The 16,907-nt window shown below is 37.0% G+C and overlaps 1 protein-coding gene across 1 annotated transcript; it reads left to right on the plus strand.

The window, feature by feature from the left end:
- The first annotated feature begins 6,357 nt into the window (after positions 1-6,357).
- LOC106700114 (zinc finger protein 585A-like) lies at positions 6,358-16,628 on the plus strand. The gene is made up of 5 exons (XM_023345300.1): positions 6,358-6,520; positions 7,857-9,432; positions 10,209-10,212; positions 12,555-12,618; positions 14,202-16,628. The coding sequence occupies exons 1-5, from the start codon at positions 6,457-6,459 to the stop codon at positions 16,316-16,318; spliced, it is 3,825 nt and encodes a 1,274-aa protein (XP_023201068.1). The 5' UTR covers positions 6,358-6,456; the 3' UTR covers positions 16,319-16,628.
- Positions 16,629-16,907: the final 279 nt, after the last annotated feature.

The raw sequence follows: 16,907 nt of genomic DNA on the forward strand, positions 1-16,907 counted from the left end.
CTACAGGGAGCCAGTGGAGGGACTTTAAAACTGGTGTTATGTGCTCTATCTTCATGGTTTTAGTGAGAACGTGAGCAGCAGCGTTCTGTATCAGCTGCAGCTGTTTGATTGATTTGTTGGACAGACCTGTGAAGACGCTGTTGCAATAATCAATACGACTGAAGATGAATGCATGGATGAGTTTCTCTAGATTTTGCTGAGACATTAGTCCTTTAATCCTGGAAATGTTCTTCAGGTGATAGAAGGCCGACTTTGTAACTGTCTTTATGTGGCTCTGGAGGTTCAGGTCAGAGTCCATCACTACTCCCAGATAACACCATCATATCAGAGACGTTTGCCTGGGAGAGCTGGCTGTACAGGGTTCACAGACTAATTGCATTCGCACTCCAAATCAACATATAAACACACTTCTTGATTGTCACTGTCTTTCATTCGCTCCATGTTTAATCCTTATCTTACTATATGTGCCAGATCCTTCCCAATGTTGTCATTTCGTCCTACTTACTCTTATTCTTGTTAGTTAGAACAAAGCAGAGAGCCAGAGAAAGTCCTATTAGTTTATAAATTCTAGAGCACTTATTCTTATTATCCAGCAACCCGCCAGAGGAACATTTTGTTTTATTCTTCACTCAACCCAGAGCAGGAATCAAACCATTTAGTTAGAACTATCAAGAGATCCAGAGAAACTTCTATTAGTTTATAAATTCCAGAGTATTTTTGTTTTTCTTTTGCTTTTGTTGTTGTTGTTTTGTCTGTATTTCCTCTAATTCATGCAAAGCACATTGAAATGCCTTGTTGCTGAAAATGTGCTATATAAATGAAATGACCTGACCTTACTATATGTTGGTCTTAAACATACATTTCCAGAGAAATATATTTATGTGTGTGGTCAGAATGCGACAAAATATGGAAAAGTTCAAGGGGTATGAATACTTCTCAAGCCAGGGTAGACACAATGCAGTGCACGACTAGTGAAATAGGCAGCATGAAATAGTGATAGTAATAATAGTAGTTGTAAAATATAATAATAACTTGAAAAAAACTTTACAATAATAAAATGTTCTCTTAAATAATAACAATAATGCCTACAATTCATAATTTCATAACAAATAAAAAAAAATGTAGTGCCCCACCAGGTCATATCTGCACATTTGCAGTTAATAGTCCCCTCACTGTTGCCAACTGAGTGACTTTCTTGCCGTATTTAGCAACATTTCAAATAAAAAATGTATCGGTCAAAATAGGAATCGGCAGGTCAGACCTTTTAAAATCTGTAATCAGCAATCAGTCAGAATAGTGCAATCGGGGAACAATAGTATATCTGGTGATTTCACTACTAAATGAAATTCCTTTCTCATTTACTTTAATAAAGTAAACCATTCTTTGTTTTTCTGTGTTTTCTTGCCCAGATTGCCTGCAACATAACGTTTCTGAGGAGCAGATATGTAACCAGGAGAGGAGTTTCACTCTGGACAAGGACGAGTTAGAACCTCTGCAGGTGAAACAAGATCAGGAATGGCCTGAAAATCTGCAGATTAAAGAAGAGCAGGAGGTTCTAGAACATCAGCAGATAAAAGAAGAGCAGGAGGTTCTGGAACATCAGCAGATAAAAGAAGAGCAGGAGGTTCTGGAACATCAGCAGATAAAAGAAGAGCAGGAGGTTCTGGAACATCAGCAGATAAAAGAAGAGCAGGAGGTTCTAGAACATCAGCAGATAAAAGAAGAGCAGGAGGTACTAGAACATCAGCAGATAAAAGAAGAGCACGAGGTTCTAGAACATCAGCAGATAAAAGAAGAGCAGGAGGTACTAGAACATCAGCAGATAAAAGTGGATGAGAAAGAAGATTACAACAGTCAGCAGCTTGAGCTAAAACAAGAGACTGATACCTGCATGGTGGTTCCTGTTCATGAGCAAACAAACCACATTGAATCAGAACCAAACAAGAAACAAGACATCTTCCAGGAAGCAGCTGAAGCTAAGAACCAAAATCAGGAAAGAAGAAAGCCTTTCTCATGTGTCATCTGTGAAAAACGTTTCTTTTTCAAATCTGCTTTTGAGCCTCACATGAGAACTCATACGGGTATAAAGCCGTTTTCATGTGTGAACTGTGGAAAAAGTTTTAGTCATAAACAGAATTTAACTAAGCACATAAGGATTCACACCGGTGAAAAGCCGTTTTCATGTGTAACCTGTGGTAAAGGTTTTTATCAAAAACAAGATTTAACTAAGCACATAAGGATTCACACCGGTGAAAAGCCATTTTCATGTGTGAACTGTGGAAAAGGTTTTTGTCAAAAACAGGATTTAACTCAACATCTGAGGACTCACACCGGTGAAAAGCCATTTTCTTGTGCGACCTGTGGGAAGTGTTTTTGTCAAAAACATAGTTTAACCCAGCACATGAGGAGTCACACAGGTGAAAAGCCGTTTTCATGTGGGACCTGTGGAAAGGGTTTTTGTCAAAAACATAGTTTAATTGACCACATGAGGAGTCATACAGGTGAAATGCCTTTTTCATGCGTGACCTGTGGAAAGAAATTTAGTCAGAAACGTTTTTTAACTCAGCACATGACGGTTCACGCAGGTGAAAACTCTTTTTCATGTGTTAACTGTGGAAAAGGTTTTAGTCAAAAACAAGGTTTAACTGAGCACATGAGGATTCACACTGGTGAAAAGCCGTTTTCATGTGGGACCTGTGGAAAATGTTTTTGTCAAAAACGTAGTTTAAGTAAGCATATGATGAGTCATACAGGTGAAAAGCCGTTTTCATGTGTGACCTGTGGAAAGCGTTTCACTTTCAAATTGTCTGTCAGTGTTCACATGAGAATTCATACAGATGAAATGCCGTTTTCATGTGGGATCTGTGGAAAAAAATTTCGTCAAAAACAGCATTTAACTCGGCACATGAGGATTCACACTGGTGAAAAGCCTTTTTCATGTGTGACCTGTGGAAAAAGTTATCGTCAAAAATACGACTTAACTCTCCACATGAGGAGCCACTTAGGTGAAAAGTTGTAGAAGTATTTTCCTTGTATGACTTGTGTCACCTACTTAGTGATGAGCAACCCTGAATTTTTTTCTTTGCTGGCATATTCTGTAGCGCAAAATTCTTAAAAACTGAAAATCTGTGGAGAATCCAAAAGAGAAACATGAATCTATGAGCTGTTATCATTCTGAGGGAAAATTGTTCATTTTAGTAATGTTTAGTACAGTTAACAGAGTCTGACCGGACATGGACTCCCTGCCAGAACATCCTAATGAGATTGGACTAGCAGGATTGACTTTTATTATTCTGTACACTGGAGACATTTTTTGGGGGTTACGTTTATAGTTGTTTTTTTTTTTAAGAAAAAATGGAACGTACTGGAATGCGTGATTGTTTTTAATGAATCTATACAAAATATAATTGTGATAGGTTTGTCTGTAAAGCAAGATGAGATTGAAACTGACGCTGTCAGTTAGTTCAAGTTATATTACCCAGTCTTACTGTACCTATTTAAAATATTTTCAAATTAAATGAAATTCATTCGTACTTTAAAGAAAGTTCAAGATTCTTCACAAACTAATTTTCATGCATTGATTGTTCAAAGTATGTGTGACTGATTTCCATAAATGACTTTTTCTCCCGTCTTAGTTGTAATAACATGAAGGAGATTGGAACAACTGCACTCTCCTCTAAACGCATCATATGCGGCTGGTAGAAGTCATCCGCAGTCACCAATGACCCTCTCCAGATGAGGGCCACAGACCCCCAGATGCCCTAAACCCATTTTCATGTGTGACCTGTGGAAAAAGTTTTAGTCGAAAACATTATTCAACTGAGCACATGTTGATTTATACTGGTGAAAAGCCATTTTCTGTGGAAAGTGTTTTTGTCTAAAACAATCTTTCTCAAACTGGTGTTCTGCAGGCGCCCCCCAGTGGTCCGCGAGGTACTGCATGTAAACAACTGTTTATCTGCCGTGCCGTGACGCTACGGCTAGCTTACCGAAGGATTGTCTTAAAAAATAATGGCTTAAAACCGGGTTACTCAAAAGAAAAGCTGCAGATACCGATGGAAAGAAAACAACTCCAGGTATATTATATGACCAGACGAAGCCGAGTTACAGCTGCTAAGTGTTGATGTGACGTTCACTGGCAATTGGATTCTCCTGAACGGTTAGCGGCTGGAATTGCTCCAGTTAGTCAGAACTGTTCTTTGTTTTTTATGACTTTGCTTTGTAATGAATAGGTCAACAGCTATTGTTATTTTTATTTAATTGAAAAATATTAAAGAAATACAATAAATAAATACAATTGCTAGAAGCTGGTTAATATTCAATGGTGCAGAAAATAGTTTTTTGTTTCTGTCAAAGCAACTCAAGTCTATTTTTCTTTAATTGTGCTTCTAAATCACAAATAGCCCTAAATGTTATTAATGCACACAACACTTGGTGGTAAAGAACAACTTCTTTATTTCCATTTGTTTGACACCTTTGGAAAGTTTAGACACTTTCAGAATCAGTGAATAATTCAAAATGAACAAGTAGACCTGTTCATGGCTTTCTGGTGGCCAGTCACATTTACCAAACAGCACCACTCTTCTCATTGTGATGAACAAAGAAAACAATAATATGTGAATTAAGAGTCTAATATTTTCATTTCAGCTTGCAGCTGATATCAGATATTAAGATGTATGATTGTGGGGGCAATGTCAGGTTAGGTAGTCCTCTGACTGTTTGCTAAATGGGTTAAGTGGTCCTCAGCCTGAAAACGTTTGAGAAACATTGATCTAAAACATCAGATAGCTGAACATTTGAGGAGTCATACGTAGAAGTATTCCCCATGTATGGTATGCTTTGTAATGACCAGACATGGACTCCCTTCCAGAACATTCTCACAAGATTAGACTTGAGGGATTGATTTGAATTATTCTTGTTGAATAGAGACATTTTGTAGTTTTTTTTTTATCATAAATAGAATCTACTAGGATAGTTGAGTGTACATTTGTACTTTAAAAGAAATCCAAGATTCACCACAAACTAAAAATAGCACATAACTGGAAAGTGAATGGAACTGGTTCATACAAAATGTGCTTGACATTTGCAGCCCAACGTACTGTATCTGAACACACTGCAAGCTAATCTCTGTGTGAGTGTGCTTGTGTAAATAAGGTTTCTCCATAAAATGTTCAATAATGGGTGTAGGGAGCCACAGACATGAAAGATTGGAGCTACAGAGATCTGAGCGTGGAACCCCAGGAGCACCACCGCGGCTACAACTGCACTCTCCTCTAAACGCTAGAAGTCATCCCCAGAGTCACCAAAGAGGGCCACAGACCCCCAGATGGCCTGCAACTCCCCCAAACCAGCAAAATTAGGCTATAAAAAAAGCTAATGTTGATAAAAAAGTTAAAAGTGTTCCAGTCTGAGCAATAATGCATCAACACTACATTTATACAGTTGTCAGAATAAATATGAGTGTACAAGGAGCAGATGAATATCTCAGGTTTAAGAAATAATTATGTGTAGATTTTGAATTTCTTGATCTTCTTATTTGGTGGAGTTATAAATAAACTGTAAAAGTGAAACATGTTGCAGGATGTAGAAAATATGAGTCAGAGGACTATATGACCCCTGAATTTGCAGAGACACGCTGGCGACCTGTCCAGGGTGACCTCGCCTCTCGCCTGAAATGTCTGGCTGGAGATGGGCACCAGCACCAACACCAGCACCAGCACCAACACCAGCACCCCTCCCAGCTCCACTAGGGACAAAGGTGCAAAGAAAATGGATGGATGAATAGATTTGCAGAGAACTGCAATACTAATATTGTATTTGTTTAATTTAAGCGTCCTTCAAAGCAATATATGAGAAATTTTTAGATGTGATGATCATATTATCCAGAAGGTGACAGTAATGCAACAATATGAAAGGCGACAGTCATAAAATCCCCAAAAAAAGAAGAGAAGGAAGGAGAAATAGGAGAAAAATAAGTAGAAGAAGGAGAAAAAGAAAAGATGGTGTATAGTCTGCTTTGCTGAGTTTTCGAGTGTTTCTTTAAACAAGTTTATATACGAGCAGTTAACTCCTGTTGACGACTATTTAAAGAAATCATCGTCAAGTCGGAGGAAGAGATGGATGATCATCGCAGACTGCTGGATTTCTCCCGGAGGCCCCAGATAATCTTACACCGAATAGGTAGGAACCACCAGCGTTTGGACCCGGTGTTATGCCGAGAAGCGCATGGCCTGTCGCGCACCGGGCCACGGCCCGTTTTTTAAAAATGTCTTCAAACGAGCTACACTCCATATCAGTAGGTGGCGGTAATACTACTTAAAGTTTTTTGCCAGCCATCAAGAAAACGACGACGAAGAAGAAAAAGACTTCAATCCAGTTTAGAGGAGTTTATGAACAAGCTGCTAACTGAAGGAACAATAACAATTTAAAGAAATAATCGTCAAATAGGAGGAAGAGATGGATGATCCGCGCAGACTGCTGGATTTTTCCCGATCCCCCCAGATAATTTTACACCGAATAGGTAGGAAACCTGAGCGTTTGGATGCAGTTTAAGGTCTTAACCAGGGATTGGGCAATCCTTGTCCTCCAGGGCCGATGTTATGCATCTCTTATTCGTCTCCCTGGTCCAACACACTTGAATCCAACAGCTGAATCACCTCCTAAGTGCAGTCAAGTTCTGCTAACGACCTCTTTATATGACTCAGGTGTGTTGAAGTAGAGACACATCTAAAAGTTGCAGAAAACTGGCCCTGGAGGCCTGGAGTTGCCCATCCCTGGCTTAACCCCTTCAATCCCACCGGCAGGGAAAAAAAATAGGTTATTATCTTTTAGTAACTGTTCCTGTATAATGTTTTGTTAACAGACAAATGAATGCAGACATCACAACAATGCTGTGAAAATCGCTTATTTATATATAGAGAAGATATACCTCAGCTGTACTACTGGCTGTAATTCCTTTTTTTTTAAATCTCTCCCACTTGTGTAACTACCGAGACTTGTTTTCAAAAACAGGAGAGTTATGAACAGTGGATCGCAAGACTAGTAAAGTAAGAAGCATAAAAAATAATATTGGTGTTGGTAGTTGTAAAATTGAATAATGATTTGTATTAAATAAATTGTAGTGCCGATTGTTCGTCAAAACATCTTATAAAGTCTTAGATCGACATTTAATTTATTTATCGGTTTACTTAGTCTAAGATCTTATAATATCTTAGAAAAGCCCAGTCAACAAGCCACTGCTGCCCTAAGGTGACGCAAAAGAAGTCCAATGTCCAAAAAACTTGAAGGTTGTTTTTATGATTTATTTTTTCCAGTTTCCAGGCAAATAACGAAGATCAAACTTTTCACTGTTTCCTGCTGCCTCTCCGTCTCTGATTGAAATCCACAAGCCCAACATACTGCATGCTGGTCTTATGCCAGTCCCTGTAATTATAGAAAATGGACCCACAGTTCTAAAGAAATGCATAAAATAACTAATTGGCAACATACAAATAAACTGCAAATAAACCCCCAAAATATACAGTGGACAAAAAATAAATGTTAACATATTTCAAAGTAATAAAACTAAAGAATAGCTCAAAAATAAGTAAGATCTAAAAATAGCATTTACTTTTAAATATCATTAATGAACACTAAATGATTTCATAATAAATAACAAATAATTTATGAAATCTGGTCATCTGATAATTTTCTAAATGTCAAATGATCTGTCTGCACTCTTGAGTTTTCAAGTGCGTTGTTTTGTTCATTTCAGTCTGACACGCTAAAAGTGTTTATCATTTACTTTAATAAATGGTATGTTTATTCAGGTCAACAATAAAGTTAACAATTCCTCTGTTTTCTGTTTTCTTGTCCAGATTGCTTGGAGCATAAAGTTCACAGCCAGGAGAGGAGCTCCACTCTGGAAAAGGAGGAGTTGGAACCTCTGCAGGTTAACCAAGATGACAAAGTGGTCGTCCAGGAAGCTGCTGAAGCTGAGAACCAAGATCGGAAAAGAAGAAAACCTTTCTCATGCGTCACCTGTAAAAAGCGATTTCCTTTCAAATCTGGCTTTGTTGCTCACATGAGAACTCATACTGGTGAAAGGCCGTTTTCATGTGTGAACTGTGAACAACGTTATAAGGTAAAATCTCAATTAACTCAGCACATGAGGATTCACACAGGTGAAAAGCCATTTTCATGTGAGACCTGTGGTAAATGTTTTCATCGAAAACAGCTTTTCACTCAGCACATTGCGATTCACACAGGTGAAAAGCCTTTCATGTGTGTGACTTGTGAAAGGCGTTTCGCTTCAAGATCTACTCTCGATGTTCACATGAGAACTCATACGGGTGAAAAGCCATTTTCCTGTGGGACCTGTGGAAAGTGTTTCACTGTTAAACATTCTCTCGATGTTCACATGAGAACTCATACGGGTGAAAAGCCATTTTCATGCGGGACCTGTGGCAAAAGTTTTTGTGACAAACGTACTTTAACTTGTCACGTGGTGATTCACACCGGTAAAAAACCGTTTTTATGTGTCAACTGTAAAAAATGTTTTAGAGAAGAATCTCAATTAACTCAGCACATGATAATTCACACAGGCGAAAAGCCGTTTTCATGTGAGACCTGTGGTAAATGTTTTCATCGAAAACCGCTTTTAACTCAGCACATTGGGATTCACAAAGGTGAAAAGCCGTTCATGTGTGTGACTTGTGAAAGGCGTTTCGCTTTAAGATCTACTCTCAGTGTTCACATGAGAACTCATACTGGTGAAAAGCCATTTTCCTGTGGGACCTGTGGTAAAAGCTTTCCTCAAAGACGGAATTTAACTGACCACATGAGGACTCACACCGGTGAAAAGCCTTTTCTGTGTGTGACTTGTGGACAGGGTTTTTGTAAGAAACAGTCTTTAACTGATCACATGAAGATTCACACTGGTGACAAGCCGTTTTCATGCGTGTCCTGTGGAAAACGTTTTCGTCTAAAAAGTTTTTTAACTCAGCACATGACGATTCACACAGGGGAAAAGCCTTTTTCGTGTGTGAACTGTGGAAAATGTTTTCGTCAAAAAGCGCAATTAACTAAGCATGTGACGATTCACACCGGTGAACACCCCTTCTCATGTGGGACCTGTGGAAAAAGTTTTCGTGTAAAAAGCCATTTAACTCAGCACATGAAGATTCACACAGGCGAGAAGCCTTTTGTGTGTGGGATGTGTGAAAAGCGTTTTGTTCTCAAGTGTTTTCTCAATGCTCACATGACAACTCATACGGATGAAAAGCCGTTTTCATGCGAGACCTGTGGAAAATGTTTTAGTAGAAAACACGTTTTGACTAAGCACATGATGATTCACGCAGGTGCAAAGCCTTTTGTGTGTGTCATCTGTGGAAAGTGTTTTCGTCTAAAACATCATATTAATTGGCACATGAGGAGTCACACAGGTGAAAAGCCGTAGAAGTGTTTTTCATGTATGAGCTGTGTTAAAGTTACTATAAGAGTAATTTTCTATAAAAATTAAAGTTATAGAAAGAAGGGCTTTCTTTTCTATAAAATGGAGAAATTGTGTAATTTATTAAATGTGATATTTTGAATCTTGAACATTTGGATGCTTAGAGATGTGCATCCCTGAAACTTTTTCCTTGAGTGATATTTTGTTTTTTTTTGCTGGCAAAGGTTCATGCTTTAAAACTGTCTATGGAGCCTCCGATACACAAATATTGATCTATTTGCTGTTGTCCTTCTGCATCCCTGAAAGGCGTCTCCATTCAATATGGGAGACATTAAGAGAGTTTGATCGGAGATGGACGTGGGTCGATGGGATTTACTTTAATACATTTATAATCAAAAATATAATGTGCTGTTGGGCACTAATCATAATTTTTCCTTAATGGCTTTGCATTCTCAAATATTTATATACAGAAAAATCTTTGATGTGTTTAAAGCAAAACTAGATAGAAATTGATGCTGTTATTTGTTTCAAATATTAACCAGCCTTTATGTAAAAGCTTTTCAAATCAGTTAAAATACCTTTGAACTGAACAAAAAATTTAATATTCACTCACTTTTTAAAATGCATTTATTATTCTTGATTGTACAAGTGATTATTGTCTACAATAATTTGGAGTGTATCTTGTCTTGTATTATTTTTGTCTTTTTTTTGCTGCAGCTGTCTTATTCAAGATGACTATCTTTTAATGCTGAAACTAATTTAATCTCTACACATGCAGATATGTATTTAATGGCTTAAAAAGAAACTACAACACTGGCATTTCCTGTGGAAATGCAGTGTTTGTTGAATGCTACTGCAGAATATTGCAGGGATATTTGAATTTTAGTGCAGAATGTTGCATAATATTGCTTACAAAGGTAAAGTATAATATCATATATTGAATAATTTTAGGATTCAGGAGAGTAATGACATTTAAACCATAGTGCAGTAATGGATGCACTAGTGCATAGTGCAAACCCATTACTGGATTTGCACTGGAGGGTTCTGTTGCTGGTTTATACTGTGCTGTAAAAACCAGTTCACCTCCACACAGATTTCCTCTCTTTGCTTTTTGTTGCACTGAAATGATCCAAATCAGGATTGGAAAACAGCAGAAGGCTGATTCACAAAAGTAGGATTACAGAATCCAGGATAAGAGATAAAATAAGACTTGACGTGCCATCAGTTCATCCTGGTTTTATATATTTAACAAAAACCAAACGAACAACATCCTTTGAAGGGTTAGAAGAATTGTACATTAAACTCAAGAGAAACAACTGATTGCACTTTCGGAAACTATTTCTAGAGATGTGTGAAATTTTGGAGTATTGTAGAAAAACAAAAATCTAGAACTCTGTTGTAATCTGATATTTTGTCTGGCAAAATTCTTTATTCGTAAGCAGAGAGAGCGAAGATCATCCCCAGTTTTTGACATTTTTTTAAAATCCAAATTGTAATTGTATTTGGAATCTCTAAAATATATTGAAATATATGAATACTGGACTGAAATGTTAATGGAATTGCTCACCGATACATGTTAAACCTAAAATATTCATCCCTTTGTTGCAGTTTTAGTTATTATTATATTTTATAGTGTATCTGTAATGTTTTTGTGTTTCCATTTATAAGTCTGTCTCTGCTGTGCTCTCTATATAGCATAGCATACTATTGTAAATTGTGCAAGTTTTTTTTTAACTTTTGCATGCATAAAGAAAAAAAAACAATAACAAAAGTCTCAAAATTAAATAGAATTAAAATTAAATTAAATTTGGGTGATTCTCATGTGTCATCTGTGATTTGACTTTCAAGTCTGTTTTTGATGCTCACATGAGAACTCATATGGGTGAAAAGCCTTTTTCATGTGTGAACTGTGGAAAATATTTTAGTAAAAAATATTGTTTAACTCAGCACATGGTGATTCACACAGGTGAATCAGATTATCAGATATTAGGAAAAGAAATATTACAGATATTTACCAAGAATTTTACAATAGAATACAGAATAAATATGATTATTTGTAATTGTATACTGATGGTTCACAAGCTCTAAAAAATGAAGTTTCTAGTGTTACAGTAGTGATTCCTGGATTAAAGATTAACATTTAATAAAGAACATCTGATTATTTGAGTATATATGTAGTAGATTTATGTGCTACATTAGTAGCCTTAGAAAGGGTGGAGGATACTAATAGTTTGTAGTGATTCATTATCTGCAATGTTGACTGTATATTGAAAACGGAAGTACAAATAATCCCCAAAATATATTATTTTAGGTTATGGTTGTTCATCATAGACTAACAAAACAAAAATGTAATATTATTTTAGAGTCCTGCTCATGTAGGTATTTTGGGTAATGAAAGATCAGACAGGTTGGCTAAGAAGGCTGTTAAAAAAGAAGATTTTGATATGACAATAAAATGATCTAAATCTGAAGGCAAAAGTAAGAAGTTATAGAAAATGAGGTGGGGGGGAAAAAAAAGGAAGACATTTGGATACAAAATACAGTTTATATTATGAGAATTAGATGAATAAACAGGAAAGAGAAGATAATTATAAATAGAATAAGAACCGGTCATAGTTTTTTGATTGGCACTAAGATGGGGAAACATCTTACTGGTTTATGTAATTGGTGTAATACTGGATAAACGATTGAACATGTTTTTATTAGTAATAAAAATATGTGAATCAAAGAAGATTACTGAATATGGAAACAGGTTTTAATAGAAAATTGAAATCTGAGAATGTGGTTGCTCAGTTAAATAGTAATGAAGGAAAATGAAAGATGTTTAGTTTTGTTATTTTAAATACTTTAAAAAAAATACTCGGCTTATTAATATAATTTGAGGAATAAGTATTGAGATCCACAAGATGGCAGTAGTGCAGCAATAATGGACACAAGCTGCCGATAAAATCAATAGAAGAAGAAGAAGAGGGGCGATGAGGAAGCGGAGAAAAAAGAAGATGGCGTCTGATGTCGGTGTCGTTGAATGTTCGAGAGTTTTCTAAAAAGTTTATCAACGAGCCGTTAACTGCTGCTGAAGAAACATTCAGAGTTTAAAGAAATCATCGTCAAGTCGGAGGAAGAGATGGATGATCATCGCAGACTGCTGGATTTCTCCCGGAGGCCCCAGATAATCTTACACCGAATAGGTAGGAACCAGCAGCGTTTGGATGCAGGTTAAGGTCTAAATGTCTGAAGCTTTTCTATATGGGGGTCATTTTAGTAACGGTTTCCTTCCCTTATAAATGTTTTGTTAACCTGCACATGAACGCAGAAATCTCAATTATGCTGTGAAATTTTCTTATTAATGAATCGAGAAAATGGAATCAAACTTTTCATTTTTTCCTACTTCCTCTCCTGCTCTGGTTTAAAAAAAAAAGAGAGATTCATAAAGTTCAAATCATGGCAGCGGTAGCAGCACTTCCGGTGACTCCTGCCACAACCTTCCACGGTTTCCGGTGGACCTGCCACAGCTTAGTAGCTGCAGCTTCCAGCTTCGGTGACACCACGGGCGGCACGAAGCTGAAGTTAGTTTCCAGTTGTAGCTTCTGATTGGAGAAATTCCTAAAGGACTATTACAACTAATTGCGTGTGTGTGGCGGGGGGGGGGGGGGGGGGGGGGGGGAATTACATTTTTTGTCGTGGGGCCCAGGATTTCTGTCAGAGCCCCTTTTTGTTGGCATTTCTGTCAGAAGGAGAGTCAGTGCTTCATCCAGCTGCAGCTCATTTCAGAGTTCATGAAGAACTGTTTTTGTATACTCATTTAATTGTATGTTTGGATAAGAGTAGTCAAACAGCATTCATCAGCAGCAATCAACTGCAAAAATTTAATCAAAGATATATATGATGAAACCAATTTCAATCTATCACATCTCTCCCTAACCTCTGTTGCTGAGCGCGCTGGGGGTATATTTTGCGAGACAGAGAACTGGACCACAAACACCAGCCCAGCTCATTCTCTCAGTGGTCACAGTTCATCTATTCAGTGTGCTTTTGCGCTCAGCACCCAAAAGTCTCACTTTTCCTTTTCCCCGAATGCTCAGCTATCACTTCCTTACCCTGCTGAACCGTTAACCGCAATTATAGGTCTACTGTTGAAGTCGGCACTTTAACTGAGATTAGATCATATGTCACCGAATCAGTGGCGGATGTATGTCTACCTTTTTTTGTGTGTTTTTGTTCAAAATAAAATAATTCATATTCCACCTGACACAGCAGCAGTGGGTTGTGTCACCAAAACTAGAAGCCATTATTAAGTTGTGGCAGGTGTTACCAGAAATGCTGCTATTGCTGCCACTGCCATGATTTGAACTTGGCCCTGCTGAAAAAAACCCCACAGGCCCAACCAGGTGCATGCTGGTCCTATACCAGTTTCTATACTTGCAGAAAATGTGCCTGTCTAACTTAGAAAAGTAAATATCAAGAACAAAAAATGAACATAGAAATAAACTCAGTGAATAAACCCCAAAAATATAAAGTCAACTAAGAATACATTTTAACAAAATTCGGAGTAAGAATAATAAAGAATAAATAACTCCAAAAGTGAATATCTAAAAATGTTAAACTGTACTCAAACTATAATTCCTACAATAACTGATTTCATAATAAATAAATATTTTTTTTAATACGAGCTGAATTTGTCAACGTGATTTCTGTCTTGAATGGTGAAAGTCATTCCTCGTGTTCTTCAGTAAAGTTAACAATTGCTCTTTTTATCTGTTTTCTTATCCAGATTACCTGCTACATGATGTTTATAAGGAGAAGCTATGTGACCAAGAGAAGAGCTCCACTCTGGACCAGGAGGAGTTAGAACCTCTGCAGGTAAAACAGGAAGAGCCAGAAGATCAACAGATAAAAGAAGAGCAGGAGGATCTAAAACATGAGCAGATAAAAGTGGAAGAGAAAGAAGTTTACTGCAGTCAGGCTGAAGAACAGCTTGAGTTAAAACAGGAGACTGATACCTGCATGGTGGTTCCTGTTGGTGAGCAAACAGACCACACTGAATCAGAACCAAACAGGAACCAAGACATCTTCCAGGAAGCTGCTGAAGCTGAGAACCAAAATCAGGAAAGAAGAAAACCTTTCTCATGTGACATCTGTGAAAAGCGTTTTGCTTTCAAATCTGCTTTTGATGCTCACATGAGAACTCATACGGGTGAAAAGCCATTTACATGTTTGACTTGTGGAAAATGTTTCTGTCAAAAACAGAATTTAACTGAACACTTGAATATTCACACTGGTGAAAAACCGTTTTCATGTGTGACCTGTGGAAAATGTTTTCGTTTAAAACAGACTTTAACTAAGCACATGAATATTCACACAGGTGAAAAGCCTTTTTCATGTATGAACTGTGGAAAAAGTTTTCGATTGAAAGAGCAATTAACTCCGCACATGAGGATTCATACAGGTGAAAAGCCTTTTTCATGTGTTAACTGTGGAAAAGGTTTCACTGTCAAATATGATCTCGATGTTCACATGAGGATTCATACAGGTGAAAAGCCTTTTTCATGTGAGAACTGTGGAAAAAGTTTTAGTCTAAAACGGACTTTAATTATGCACATGAGGATTCACACCGGTGAAAAGCCTTTTTCTTGTGTACAATGTGGAAAAAGCTTTAGTCAAAAAGAACATTTAACTCAGCACATGAGGAGTCACACCAGTGAAAAGCCTTTTCCATGTGCGAACTGTGGAAAAATTTTTAGTCGAAAACAGAATTTAATTCAGCACATGATGATTCACACTGGTGAAAAGCCTTTTTCATGTCTTACCTGTGGAAAAAGTTTTAGTCGAAAACATCATGCAATACGGCACATGAGTAGTCACACCAGTAAAAAGCCTTATTCATGTGTGACGTGTGAAAAGCGTTTCTTCATCAGATCTGCTCTAAATGTTCACATGAGAATACATAAAGGTGAAAAGACTTTTTCTTGTCTGAGCTGTGGAAAACGTTTTAGTCTAAAACAGAAATTAACTCAGCACATGACGAGTCACACAGGTGAAAAGGCATTGTCATGTGTTAACTGTGGAAAAACATTTAGTCAAAAACAGCATTTAACTCAGCACATGAGGATTCATACAGGTGAAAAACCTTTTTCATGCGAGAACTGTGGAAAACGTTTTAGTCAAAAACAGCATTTAACTCAGCACATGAGGAGTCATACAGGTGAAAAACCTTTTTCATGTGTAACCTGTGGTAAGAGTTTTACTGCTAAATCTTCTCTCGGTATTCACATGAGAACTCATACTGGTGAAAAGCCTTTTTCATGTGGGAACTGTGGAAAAAGTTTTAGTCAAAAACAGAATTTAACTAAGCACATGAGGAATCACACCGGTGAAAAGCCTTTTTCATGTGTACAATGTGGAAAGTGTTTCGCTATCAAATATTTACTCTATGTTCACATGAGAACTCACACAGGTGAAAAGCCTTTTTCTTGTTTGAACTGTGGAAAAAGTTTTTGTCTAAAAGGGCAATTAACTCAGCACATGGAGATTCATACAAGTGAAAAGCCTTTTTCATGTGTACAATGTGGAAAGTCTTTCGCTATCAAATATTTACTCAATGCTCACATGAGAACTCATACAGGTGAAAAACCTTTTTCATGTCTGAACTGTGGTAAGAGATTCACTGGTAAATCTTCTCTCAATGCTCACATGAGAACTCATACAGGTGAAAAACCTTTTTCATGTGGGAACTGTGGAAAAAGTTTTTATCAAAAACAGAATTTAAATAAGCACATGAGGATTCATACTGGTGAAAAGCCATTTTTATGTCTGAAATGTGGAAAATGTTTTAGTCAAAAATATCATTTAACTCGGCATGTAATGATTCACACCAGTGAAAAGCCTTAGAAGTTCACTATAAATGGCATTTGGATAAAAACGTGTTATTTACTAGAGGGCTATCTATAAAATCTATAAAGTGGTGAAATTTTTTAATTAAGTTGTTAAATGTGATAGTTTGGATCTTGAAATTTGGATTCTTAGAAATGTGCATCTCTGAAACGTTTTCCTTGAGCGACATTTTTTTTGCTGTTTTGTAGTTGTTTTGCTTACAAAACCATTGATTTTATTGATTCTACTCATTCTTGTTTTTATTACTTATTCATGCCTTAAAATAAGTAATTATTATGTTTGGATTAAAAACATTTAATCATTCTTATTCAGTGTTATTCATTTATGCATTATAACAAGTAATCATCACACAAAGTTTTAATGTTCCAGAATCTTATTGTAGCACTCATATTAACATTATATTATTGTGCTTTTCATGCTTCTTGGGATTTATTTGAACATCGTTACTTCTGCAAAAGCACAGGTTGGACCAGTGAAAAGGTCAACTTGCAGTCTCAATGCTCTCTGTGCTATCTCTGACACTGTAGCTGCAGCCTGTAAGAAAAGAAACACTCTTGATGGGGAGCTGAGGGAAGTTGACATCCCA

The sequence above is a fragment of the Xiphophorus maculatus genome, chromosome 13, assembly GCF_002775205.1.
Source record: "Xiphophorus maculatus strain JP 163 A chromosome 13, X_maculatus-5.0-male, whole genome shotgun sequence".
Lineage (NCBI taxonomy): Eukaryota > Metazoa > Chordata > Actinopteri > Cyprinodontiformes > Poeciliidae > Xiphophorus > Xiphophorus maculatus.